Source organism: Hetaerina americana, unplaced genomic scaffold (assembly GCF_022747635.1).
Source record: "Hetaerina americana unplaced genomic scaffold, ioHetAmer1.1.p SCAF_3, whole genome shotgun sequence".
NCBI lineage: Eukaryota > Metazoa > Arthropoda > Insecta > Odonata > Calopterygidae > Hetaerina > Hetaerina americana.
Window position 1 is genome coordinate 108,109,095 of NW_027286874.1, and position 13,888 is coordinate 108,122,982.

The window sequence follows — 13,888 nt, forward strand, 5'->3', positions numbered from 1 at the left end:
TTCACCGAGTTTCCATTTATCTAATCATTAAGAAGTCTTGCAATTAAAAGACGCATTTTTGATTTTTTTAAGTGTACTTTGGAATCATGCTTCAGAGGTTTTCCATTATATTTATACACATATATAAATATATTATATATGTAGTGGTTTTGTCGACTTGAAGATGTCTCGCAAGTTCGACGGGCGTTTAAAGTAAAAAGAGGGACAATGTGGGAATGAAAGTGGTGTGGACCGAGTATTATTAATAATTGGGAAGAGCTCACGGATTATATGTTTATTCTTGTGGGGTAAACCACCTGCGGACACCCCTGTCTCTTCGCCGCCCCTGTCCACACCATGCAACCGCCCACGCTGCAAACCAAACAGGATTGATATAAAATTGTGTCGAAATTATAATTATGAAGTTTTGTTTTGCACAAGGAGAAGGCGATTTTTAATTGTTTTTCCCTTGACACACCGTGGCAAATCAATAACCAACTGTTTTTCTTCAATCTTTTCCAGCCGAGAAGTGGGATTGGGTTCGGAAGCCGAGGAGTGCGGCGGACAAGAATGATCGTCTGATTGGTAAGGAAATGATTTATTTACCTCCGTAATTATTAAATTCCGTTATCTTTTTGGTTTAAATAAACTATGATTATAAGCATATAAACCTTTAAATGCCCAAGCAAATAAGACAACATTTGAAAGAATAAGATTTACATTCTGGCCAATGTTTAAAATAATCAAGGTAAGATTACATTAATAAGTTATGTGGGCACGCGTATAATGTACTTGAAGTCAGCACTAGTGGAAAAATCAAAAAACACACAAAAACTCACTAGGTTTCGAATTTTCGGTGGTCCACGCCACCTTTCTCGAGGAAGAGAAGGACGGAACTCATAGTTCGTCCATGAGACTTTCATAAAAGTCATAAGTGTTATATATATATATATATATATATATATATATATATATATAACACTTCTATGACACACACACAGAGACACTCACATATGGAGTGTCCTTTCTTTGTGTTTCTATGTTTTAAAAATCTACATCTGTGTATTTTTATATATTTGTGCGTCGCCGAAGAGCGTTCCATTTCAAAGGTATTTGTGTGTGTGTGTATATATACACACACACATACAGAAACGTAAGAAATGTAATGTCTCATTCAAAAGAATAAAATGCAAGACAGTTGAGGATATGAAATGTAGAAGGGAGTATTGTCAGGCTGTTGAGGAAATTATGTGTAAGGAAAGGGAAAAGACTGACAGATTAATGGAAACACAACCCAAAAATAATAAAGAAAGCTACGAACGAAAGTATAGGAAAAAGACAAGAAAACTATGAATTAAGACCGATATGATGAAAAAGATGGAGAATAGAGGAGGAGTTTGGAGAATTTAAAAAACAGAGTGAATCATAAGGAAGTACAAAGAATTAAATAATAAACTGAAAGAATTAAGGGTGAAATGGGTGCACTATGGAAGAAGGTGGAAAACTGCCAGCAAGAAAAGGAGGGAGAATCCGTATAATCAGTCAATTATAATTTAGCATGGATATTAATTGAACGAGGGAAGATTCAATAGAGAATGCATGGGGAAGCTATAAATGGCAAGGCATTATTCCACCTAGCTTAGGTCCAGGCAGTAGAATGAGAATATGACGTAGTTGAGGATAGCTTAGGTCCGGTCATATTAAATAAGGTCGTGGGGGCGGACAATATTCTCGCAGAACTACGTCAAGATTTTAGGAAAGCGTGGGAGGAAGTTTTTATGGGCTAATCGTAGGATTTATGTAGGAGGAGTTTGGCCGGAAGATATCGTCAGTTCCATGTTAGTTCCTATTCTAAAAAAAGGGAAATTCATGCCATATGTGAGGACTGTATAAGAATAATTTAGATTTCGCACGCAGTTTAAGTGGTTCTTCAGGTCATCAAGAAGAGGATGGAGGAGAGGGAAAATGATTTCCATTATGAAAATGGGATGATGCTTTTGGATTCTGGAAGGAAAGAGGCACTTGTGATGCCTCAGTAGTAATGAGGGGCCTCATAGAGGGAAACACAGAGTCAGAGTGTATGCGTCTATTTCGTAAATCTCCAAAAGGCGTCGAATAGAGGGAATTGGGGAAGTAATGAATGTATTGCAGAAAATAGGAGTCGATCCGAGGCTTAGGAGACTTATCCGCAACCTGTACGTGTCTCAGCCTGCTCATGTGCGAGTAAGGCGGTTTGCGTTAGGACGAAAGGTAAGGCAGGGATGTCCATTATCATCCGTGATTTTCAAAGAGTATGCGGAGGAAATGGCAAAGGAGGCATGGAAAGGACTGGAGATACGGATGGAAGTTGGTGGGGAATTTATAAAAGCAGTAAGGTTTGCGGATGATCAAGCTTTAGTTTACCAGTCAGCCTAGGAATTGCAAGCATTGGAAAGCCCGCGCATTATGCATGGGATGGGAATAAAGGAGAACAAATATCTTTCGAGAAAGAGAGAGGCTAAGTTAAATATTGAGATAGGATATCATGAACGAGAGTCCGTGGAACAGTTTACTTATCTCGGAAGAGTTACTGACCAAAATGTTCAAAGTAGTAGGGACATAGGAAGAATAATTACGTTTGACGAATAAGCTTTCAGAAGAAGGCGAGGATTTATAACAGGGTCGTTGAGTAAGAAAGTGAAGAAACGACTCGTTGATATGGAGCATGGTTTTGTACGATTTTTGTTTTGGAAACATAGCCATCAAATCAAGACGATAGGCGTAGAATGGAGGCATTGTTGGTGTTGAGAAGGATGGATAAGGTGAAGTGGACAAAGGGAAGAAGGGCGTGGTGGGGGAAGAGGCGGGGGAAGAGGCGGGGGGGATTGTTGGGTGAAATCCAAAGGAGGAGGTGGATGCAGAACATTTTAATTGGCGATGGAGTGTTGAAGACTGTGATAAAGGGGTGAGTGTTTGGCAAGCGAGTAAGTGGCAGCAATTGAATAGGCATGTTGGGTGGAATGAAGGGTGGAAAGAAGTATGTAGAATTGAAGAGGGGCTTACTGTAGAGTCCAATTTCAGGTTGCCTTTTTTGTTGGGAAATACAAGTAAATGTAGTTTTGTACCGTATATATATCTACATGTATATATATATTTTTTTACAGCAATCAACGCGAAGGTCGGTTTGGTAGGTGATGATAGAGTTCACCCAGTACAAAGCCCGACGGCGTATGAGATTCCCACATCAGGGTAAGGGTGTCTTTCCCTGTGCCGTGCTATATATATATATATATATATATATATATATATTATAGGTCGCGGTAGTCCAGTGGGTAGAGCGTTGGACTGCTGACCAGAGAGTCCCGGGTTCGATTCCCGGGCAAGGCACTCTGGGCACCTGCAACTCCACCCAAGCTGAAGTGATTTTTCGGGTACCAGGTCTTCCTGGGAAACCATAACCGGCACAGGGAAAGGAACTGGCCCCCCTACCCTGATGTGTGAATTTTCACACGCCGTACAGGGCTTAGTACTGGGTGAACTCTACCATCACCTACTAAACCGACCTTCGGGTTGATAACTGTGTTTATGGTTTATATATATATATATATATATATATATATATATATATATATATAAAATATCTTCGAAATGGAACGCTCTTCGGCGACACACAAATATATAAAAAACACAGATGTAGATTTTTAGAACACAAAGAAAGGACACTCACAATTTGTTATTTTACGTTTCGACAGCACGGCTGTCGTCTTCAGAATGGCGTTCTCGGGGAAGAGCGGAGAGGATGTGCGGGGGAGAGGTGGGGGAAGGAGAGGTAAAGGGACCAATAGGAAATGAACAAGGGGGTGGGGGGGATATGTAGGCAGCCAATTGATGCATTCAGTGGGCTTGGTTCAGCCCGGGCGGTTTGAATGATTGGGCCACCCAGATATGCGCCATCTCGCGGGTTCTCACTTCTATTATACTCGCAGATTTGGGAAGGATTTCAATAACCGAAACAGAGAAGCAGTCGTCAAAAGATTGGTTGTGGGAAGCGGTGTGAGTAGGGATGGGGTAATTAAGAAAGGTGGGAGGTGTTTTGGAGGTGGAATATCGGTGGTTATTCATGCGGAGGGAAAGTGCGGTCGTGCATTCGCCCACGTAGAAGGCAGGGCAGAAGTTACAGGAGAGGCGATATATAATATTTTTTTAAGGTACAGGTGGCGAGTGGTTGGGAGTTGGTACTGAGTGAGGGGGAGGGTCTTAAAAGGTGACAGCATTTGCAGCGTGGGCGGTTGCATGGTGCGGATAGGGGCGGGGGAGAGACGGGGGTGCTTGAAGTTGGATTTGTGGACTTGAAGATGTCTCGCAAGTTCGACGGGCGTTTAAACGAAACAGAGGGACAGTGTGGGAATAAAAGTGATGTGGACTGAGTGTTATTGATAATTGGGAAGAGGTCACGGATTAGATGTTTAATTTTGTGTGTTCCGGGGAAGAAAGTGGTGATAAGATTAGGGCATTTTGGGCGGTTTGGTTTGGGGAGGGGAGTGTATTGTGTTGACGGTTTGAGGATTTTACTGTTTAGCAGTTTTTCGGGGTACCCACATTTTCTGAGGGATTCATGCAGCTGGTCCAAGTATTTCTGTTGGGAGGGGGTGTTATTGCAGAGACGGAAGCCACGGATAGAGAGTGAGAATGGGATGGAGCGCTTTGTGTGAGGAGGATGGCAGCTGTCGAAATGAAGATATTGTTGCTTATTGGTTGGTTTAATGTGGACTGAAGTGTGAAACGTATTGTTTTGGAGGTGAAAATCGATAAATATATATATATATATATATATATATATATATATATATATATGGAAAGGAATCCCTTAATTCTCCGATGTGTGAAAACTCGCCGAATAGGGCATAATATTAGGTGACCTCTGTCTTCACCTATCTGAACATCTTTTGGGTTGTGTTTGAATGTCAATAAAAATGCTGTGTCGTTTAACAAGTTTCACAAGCTCTATTATTCACATAAAATTATGTTTCATGTCACGACATGAACAATATTTTATCCGATAACTTATTATAGTGTTGAGTTTTGGACAAAGTAAAAAAAAAGCCTGAAAAGCTCTCATCGGATAACTTGCGCGTGTTTAGTGGCTTCATGCTAAAATGTAATGAGTACATTGAATGATCGACGCAGGGAATCCATCAAACTGTGAATTGAACCAACTTCAAAGATTGCAATATCGACATTTGTTGTCTGAATCTAAATAAGAATGTCGAATTTTTATTTTTTGATTATTTTATCATTCATTGAAGTTGTTACCATGATACTAAACATCGAACTACTAAAGGGCCTCCTGCGCTTAGTCGAAGGATCTTAAGCTGCCATTTCGGCGTTTGATTAGGATCCACCAATGAACTTTTTGTACTGATGTTATCGCGTCCATTGGAATTCAGAAGATAAGTTGCCTTCTAATAAAAAAGAAATATTAATTCTCATTGTCTCCGCTACCTAATGATGAGTTCATAATCAGTTATGTGCCCAGACTGGTACGTAATAGTTGTTGAAGGTACGATTTTCTCAGTGCCTCCAATTACACCTTGGCAACCTTGTGGAAACCGAAAGAAAGGCTTGAACTTATTAAAGCAGTGAGTGTGAGTGCAAACCTCCAGCGTTAATAAACAGACCCGTTGCAGCTGGAATTATCAAAACTTACCCAGGCAAGTCCAAATATTTCCATAAAAAGAAAAAAAACCTGGCCAAGGAAAAATCTGCAGCAAACGAGTTTCAATTTCTGGAGATCTTACAACTCTCCTCCAAGGGCTTGACCCTTCAATGGAGTTCTGGAGATAGTGGTAATGATGTCCACGTTCACCTTGGGTCTGTTATTACGATTAACCTTCATTAATTAAAACATCTTCATTGATTGTTTTCATTGTGCTTTTGTTTAAGCTTAATTGTTCCATCGTGTCCCCCGAAAGCCTTAATTAAAACCGAGCACATTGTCCGTTTCACAAAAGGTGAGGACGCGGAAGCAGTTCCGGAAGAGTTCAAGACCTACTCGGGGCCGAGGCAGTCCCCGGTGGCCATCGACTCGTCCGCCGCCATCCCCTGGAGGTTCCCGGCGCTCGTCCTGCACCACCACTGGGACAAGCATGCCTCCATCACATTGAAGAACACCGGTCACTCCGGTAAGAGCCATCCTTGGGTGCGCTTGATTCGCTTCTTTCATGCATTGTTTAATTCGTCCCCTTCTCTTACTTAAAATTTTCATTTTCTTGGGAATCTCTTAGATCACATCCACCTGGATAGATTAGTCACCATTCCCATAGATGGGTTTCTGTGATCACATATTATTTTAAGGTAATCTATCGGTAAAGGTAGCTTTTGGATAGGCACAACTACCAAATAAATATTTTGTGGCCCCTAACAAAATACAAAATCCAGCAACCTACTCTATATCAGGTCCCTCTTCATCTCTGAGTACTTTCTTCCTCCCTTCATCCTGTCCAACATCCCTATCCTGTTCCTTCTCTTTCCTCTTTTGCCCAACATTCTCCCCTCTATTACAATCTTCAACAACCCACTGCCGGTCAAGACGCCCCTCATTAACTTTTCCTGCCTCCAAAGGATTTCTCCCAACAAACCCCTCTCTTCGCCCACCATACCAAGTACTTCCTCATTTGTTTTCTTCTCTGTCCATTTCACCCTCTCCATTCTTCTACACGCCCACATTTCAAAAGTCTCCAATGTACTTCTTCTCGTATCATCCTGCTTCAGGACGTGATAACATTTATCTGTAGATTATGGATTTAAATATTTTAGAGCAATTTACTTTTAATTTTCCGCAACTCTGTCACTCGTGGCTAACGGAGGACGCATTTCGTATGTCATTCAATATTTTTTTCCTTTCGATCTTTCCCGCGCAGTGGAGATGTCGTTCGTGGACGACGATGATTGCCATTGCCCGGCCGCGATGCCTTACCTGACTGGAGGACCGCTGTCCGCGGAATACGAATTCGTCCAGATGCACTTCCATTGGGGCAACGAGAACCACTTGGGCTCCGAGCACATCATAGACGACAAAAGGTTTGTGTATGATATTTTTCAGTCAAAAGGACGCATTGGTCGTTCGCCTTTCCATCTCGAAGAATTTTTATCCGGGAAAGGTGTCTTCTTAGTGCAATGTTTTTGTTTTTCACATACAGTTGGAAAAGGGCACTCCTGTTTGTGTCGTTAACACTTTTTTATTGTTTTCCTGGTAGTTCTCTTGTTTTTTCCTGTAATAAAGATGCATAGATAAAGTTGCACAATTGTGCTGGGTGGATAACTGCAGCTGACCTTGTCTTTTGAGGCTATCTCTATATCATCAATGTTTTATGTGTTTTGTTGTGGTAAGGATCGAGTGAGAATGATTAACTTTGACGGCTCCTGCCCTTTATTGGTTGTGTTTACTGCTCTATTTCTCACTTACTTCCGGAGGTAAACTAAAAGGACGGAGTTCTCGTTTGTTTTGGTAATATTTATGATATTGAAGTTTTGACGCCTACCGAAATGATTCAATTACATCTGAATAGAGCAAAAAGTGTCCATCTCCGAAAACACGTTATTACGTTCACTTGAATGACGTGAAAATCACCGTGTATCGCAGCTGATTTTGAATGAGTTAACTTTGAGCAAAAATTTCCGCTCTTTGATTTCTATTTTTTTGTTGAAATGTCGCTCTCATAAAAATTCCGAAAATCATGGTCTGATGAATTTTTATCGTTAATACGAAGCAGGGCGATTCAATAATCTTTTCGAGCGTTGGTCTCTTCAGCCATAATGATATCCGAAATTGATCGCTGACTCGACCGCAATGACATATTGAGTAAAATCCATTGTCTGCTGTCGCAGGTATGCCATGGAGGCCCATCTGGTGCATTACAACCGCTCCTACGGCAGCGTTGCAGAGGCCTTCAAGCACCGAGATGGCCTGGCCGTCATCGGCATTTTCCTGGAGGTAAAAATTACTTATAGTATTCAAGAGTTTACGGATAAAAACATTGACTGCTATGTTTATTATGCGGACTTTACCAATATCTGGGACAGTGTAAGGGGTCTCAGCCCAGGGATCTTTTGCGTCAAAACTTCCCGTCATTTTTTTTTAGAACTAATTTTTTTTTTAATTGCCCGTGATTTTGGCGAGGTGTATCCTCGGAAACTCCCTGAGGTGGGACGTCACGCTCTGGGAAATTTTGTCGCAGAGGACCTCATATTGTCTCAAACATATCTGTTGAGATCTAAGTGGTTTCGAATGGATACATTTCTCCCTGCTACTTAAACACATTTCCCATTCGTTGGGATTCATCCGACATGTACGCACGTCATTTTATTGTGCAACAACCGGGAAAACCCACCCAATGCATTCCACAGGTGATGAGTATGGTCCAAGATTTGAAAAAAGCTAATGTGAAGGGAACGGAGAAATTAAAGATTAGAAGAGGTTTGCTGGAATACAAATTGGAAATGAGCTGTTTAAATACAAATATTTTTGCCTTAAGATTGCGTATATCTGAACTGAAGTCTTCTTTCTAATTCACCGAGCCACCGGGACAGTGAAAGTGTCGCTGCGTGCTTATTACTGTGAATGTGTTACCAAAACTACTGTTTAATCTTCTACATAATGCGTGGAATATTTCATATTTTTGAAAACATGTTATGTTTCTTGAAAAGAGACTTATCACTTGCCTCAGGAGTCTACGGCGAACAAATATCATATTTACACTCATTAGTTTCAAATTAACAGCAAATATACCTTATAGCTATTAGCGTTTTCAGCAAAGGTATATATTTTTGAATAAAAAGCTACGATAGCTTCAAAACAATTAGGTATTGACATTTTCAATACCACGTTTGAATTCATAATAATACAATAATACTTTGAATTAGTCACAAATTTAGATAAATGTATTCGTATATATAATACTGAGATAATATTTATTTTTTTAAAATAACTGGATCGTTAATTGAATGTTGGCAGTCGTTTATTTTCGAGGTCTTCGAAATATTTCAGATCTATTCTTATGATTTAAACTTAAGATTATAACTTAAGATTATGACAATTGGTTTTTCGATACCATTGGAAACTCATATAAAATGTTTGAGAATGCGGTTCTGACAATACTCTTCATTCCACGAACATTAATTTTAAAAAGAAAATATTGGAAATCTGTGCTCAGACGGTCTCGCGATGAGCTGTAACAACTAACCGCAAAAAACACTATGCACTTGGCGCTGCAGGCTGCGTGACTGAAGCCTTGCCTGATGTCATTAGTCTTCGAAACGGGTGCGCCGAGCCAACGTACAATAATTAATGGCGGAAGAGTTTAAATGTTGGAGAGAGTTCAATTTTTCTCGCCACCTGCTGAGCCAAGCTTTCACTAAAGAAAGCAATCTTATTCTCGAGAGATTATTTCTAACAGATCATTCGAGCACCATTGATTTTAACCCCGGAAAATGGACTATCTGTACCAATTCGTGGAGTAACTAAAACACGAGAGATTCATTTGAACACCCGATGAGATGTCGTCTCTTAAAATTGACGCGCATATGGACGAGGAACTTAATGTAAGAATACTGTTCGTAAATCGCGGCCTGAATGTTATGCAATCCAATGAAATGAGCAGGCGCATTCGCCGTGGTGCGATCCGAAATTGAAATGTTTAGCCGTTAATGAATGGGTTGGCACATTTGAAGGAATATTCTCCGGGAGGAATTTGTACAATCGGGAATGAATTTCAATTCCTGGTAACATAATACTCCATATGACCATTAAATACGCGAACCGAGGCCATTAAAACTTTATTTTGCAAAATTCAGTCTCGTACATCGATTTTGTCCTCTTCTCCAAAGTACTTCACATTCGTTGCTAGTATGCAATTACGCATATCTTCTTCTTCTTTTCCGCGAATTTTGACACGCGGCTGGTCAAGAAATTTGAAGTACTGTTCGCCTGTAATTGTTTTGCCTCTTTCAGGGTAATCAGTCAGCAGGATCCCTTTCGCATCCCGAAACACACAGGCCTCTGACCTTTCCTGTAGATTTGACGGTGTGGTGCGTACGGCCTAGTACTAATTAGGCAAATTTTGTCTGAGTTTGTTCTGTTTCTTGTCTTTTGCTTTGTGTTCTCGTTGCGTCATCTCAAGAGTCGATGTCGTCATAATATCGCGCGCTCTCTCTCTCTCTCTCTTCCCATGAAAAAATTATAATTTTTCCGTAATGGTTTATAAAATAGTTTATTACAATGCAACAATTTCAGAATGTAAAAATCATTCGCCTTGACCAGGTGAATGATTTTTACACTTGGCACCCCAAACTGTGTCGGAAGATCAGCTCTCCTTTAAATAGTATGAGGTCTCTCCAATAAATACGCGAACTGAGGCTATTAAAAACTTTATTTTGCAAAATTTAGTCTACATCCATTTAGTCCCCTTCTCCAAAGTACTCTCCATTCGTAGGCTATGCACTTATTTCATCTTCTTCTTTTCCACTGTTTATAAAGCCCCCTTGGAAGTCCTCTTGGCAGTTAAGCTTTTCAGTCTTTTTGTCGTTTCTTGCTTTATTGTGTCTTCCACGTATTCACAGTGATATGTCCCCTCAACACATTTTTGCATTTAGGGAAAAAGTCGCAGGGGGATAGTAAGTATCTGGCGAATAAGGAGGATGATCAAGGATCAAGGTGATTGAATTTCTGCCAGAAACTGGCGAACAATCAATGTTGAATGTGCAGGTGCATTGCCATGGTGAAGGATCCATCCGTCATGCTCGGTTAAAACGGTACGCACTGTAGATTTTCCTAAATTCAGTTCATCAGCTAAATCAATGTTGTCGTCAACACAGGTTGTCGAACGTCTTTCGGGCCCCGCATCATCCGTGGCGGCTTGTCGGCCATCTTTAAAACACTTAATCCACATGAAAACGGATGTTTCCTTCAGAGTATTATCACCGTGAACAGTTGTCAACATTTCAGTAATTTATTGATAACTTTTATTCAGCACTTCACCAAAAACTTGATGCTGATTCTTTACTCCGTGATTCCGTCAATTTCCATTTTGGACAAACGGTAAAAACAAGGGCAACAGAAACTAACACAACCGGCACCATACGCACAGCTCGACGATCCGCCAAGCACAGACGGCTCATTGGGTCTCGGGCAACTATCGCCGGTAGCGGGCGGGGCTATAGTCCGCGTCATGGCCGCCAGATTGAACCAGTTCGCGCATTTATTGCACAGACCACGTTGACTCAATAAGCATGTCTATCGTACGATATTAATTTCATCAGATAAGAGCTACCGCCCAAGTCCTCGTATTCTCACCAACCTCGCCCTATCTTCGAAAGCCCGCCGTAACATGCAAAGCAAAATCTTACTTTCGCGGAGGATAGTTTGCTGTCCCGTCTCAGCATGAAGAATCAAAGATCTATAGGCATTTGCATTGCCCTACAAAAGTCGCATTTTGTCCCCCTTGCGTCAACATCCTATTGTTCCCAACGTCCAGTTCTATTGAAAAATTGAATGCTGTCAAACTGTCCGATTCTAGCTTCCTTCAAGATGCCGATTGTTATCCACTGCCAACATTCACAGGTCGCTTTCTCGTCCACGGGAGCACATTGAAATCAAGCTATTTCGTAACAGCCGGAAATAAGGAGTCGTCTTATTAATGTTGATGTCGAGAGTACGTGAATGTTCTTATGTTGGATTGCAAAAAACCGATTATTTAATGAAATACCCTGTGCACAATGTTGTAAAATCATTATATTGCAGGGGATCGAGATGGTGCGGAGGCTAACGTACTGGCTTCCCACCCTGAGGGCGCGGGTTCAAATCCCGGCGGTGTTGAATATTTTTCAGAGGTATCTCGATCCCTACTTGAGGTGCTTTGTGGAGGGCACTTTGAGTGAGTACGCCGTCCGTCGAATGGGACGTTAAGCTGCGGACCCCTTGGCGCCTTTCGTAAAGAGTAGGCCAATGCCGACGCCGGGTTTCTCTCCACCCTTCATCCTTTCCTGTCCTTACCCTATGGCGCAAATGACCTTAGCTGTCGGTCGCCTCCCCTCAAAACTACTACTACTACTCATTATATTGCAGTATATATATATACATTCTATGTTTGTAGTATACGCCCTTGGCGCCTTTCGTAAAGAGTAGGCCAATGCCGACGCCGGGTTTCTCTCCACCCTTCATCCTTTCCTGTCCTTACCCTATGGCGCAAATGACCTTAGCTGTCGGTCGCCTCCCCTCAAAACTACTACTACTACTCATTATATTGCAGTATATATATATACATTCTATGTTTGTAGTATACGTAAGTACATTTTGTTGTAGTATAGATACATTTTAACACGATTATATTTTAAAAATGTATACATGTTATGTTCCATGTTTTTCAAGTGTCTCGTATTGCGTGTGGAAATATGATAAATCATAATGTATCGTTCACGTTTCGTGGAATGCACGTATATCTGAAGCAAACTTGTTTCTCGTTTTACGCAACGCGTCTTGCCGTCGAGGCGAATTCACTTCGCATGCAAGGCTCCGCGGTATCGCGCTTGGCATTGGTACAAGATGTCCATCCCACGTGCTTGCTGTCCTCCTTAGTAGGCTTCAGAGGCTGTCTGACGTCTCAACTGAGACTAAGTCTATTCCTCCTTGAAGGTGTATATTTCTGAACTTAAAAAAAATGAGAAATATTTAAACTTTACAAGTGATGGAGTAAAACTTCTGAAAGTAGCCGTATAAATCGGTATATGTATGCTATAATTAAAACTTCGTGTGAATTTGATTTTTTCTCAAACTCAAACCGACGAGAGAGTTGGAGATGGATAGCAAAAAGCTATTTTTTTTTAAATATAAAAGAGTATAGCTTGAAAAACCCGTGAAGAAAGTATGAGGAAATGAGAATGAATGCTCCAAACATTAGGATAACGCCTACGAACAACACGGGTTGTATTGAATTCCGTCCGTGAAAAAAAAACGCATTCAAGAATCTAAATTATAAGATATCATCTTTACAATTCCCAAATTATGAATAAATTCCAGCGAATGACCATTTGGCGTTTTGGAATTTACGAATGTTGAATTTCCAAAATAAACGTAGGAGAAATTCTAATGATTTTCAATAAATTAGCTTCAATTGACTATGGCTGAATTGACTATTTATTGTTTTTTATTTCTCGTTGCAAAGAGGCAATTGTCCTGGTGGCAACGGTCAAGTCTGGTCAACAGTCACTCTTAAAATGCACATACATGCATACACACACAAAAGAAGAACAGATATGAGACAAAATGCTCTTGTATGCAATGGCATTTTAAGATCACCAACCGCACCTTTGCCATTACACAAGGGCTTGTTGGTTCACACCATACTTGCTACAACGCTCCGTCCATCGCCGCACTCCGTCCATAATCACGCACTCTTCAATTTCATGTACCGTTGAAAATCACGCACCGTTATCACACATCATTCACTTTTGCAATACAACTTCTCACGCCGTCCACATCAAGTACAGAACATTATTTTCAACAAGTACAATATTATAATAATCACTGATCAATGAAGTTTATCACCCAGTGGCTGTTTTACATTTATTCTTTACACTTATTCTTTACACTTATTCCTTTTTACGGTTGGTGACCTAACACCCCCCGCCACACGCCCTTGCGGCGGCTTGCGGGGTATTATGTAGATGTAGATGTAGATTCTTAAAACTCCTAAGATTGGTTGGAAAGGGCTCAAACAAACCTCCAGGCAGCTGGATCCATTCAACAATAGTTCTGTTTTAAAAAACGTGTTTTTTCAGATTTGTTTTTGTGTTCTTATTTTCCTTTTAAACGCATCGTGTTATTCTGTATTTTATTTCAAAACTGGTATCGTTTAATGGGCATTTTGAGTTCAAA

General features: G+C 40.7%; 1 protein-coding gene across 2 annotated transcripts in view; it reads left to right on the forward strand.

Moving 5' to 3' along the window:
- Positions 1-13,888, forward strand: part of LOC139690291 (carbonic anhydrase 2-like) — a 64,585-nt gene that overhangs the window by 41,765 nt on the left and 8,932 nt on the right. For both annotated transcript variants that reach the window (XM_071587651.1, XM_071587652.1), the window contains exons 2-5: positions 502-564; positions 5,970-6,140; positions 6,879-7,038; positions 7,846-7,951. In XM_071587651.1, the coding sequence (XP_071443752.1) occupies positions 502-564; positions 5,970-6,140; positions 6,879-7,038; positions 7,846-7,951 (500 nt within the window). The remainder of the gene's footprint in view (positions 1-501; positions 565-5,969; positions 6,141-6,878; positions 7,039-7,845; positions 7,952-13,888) is intronic.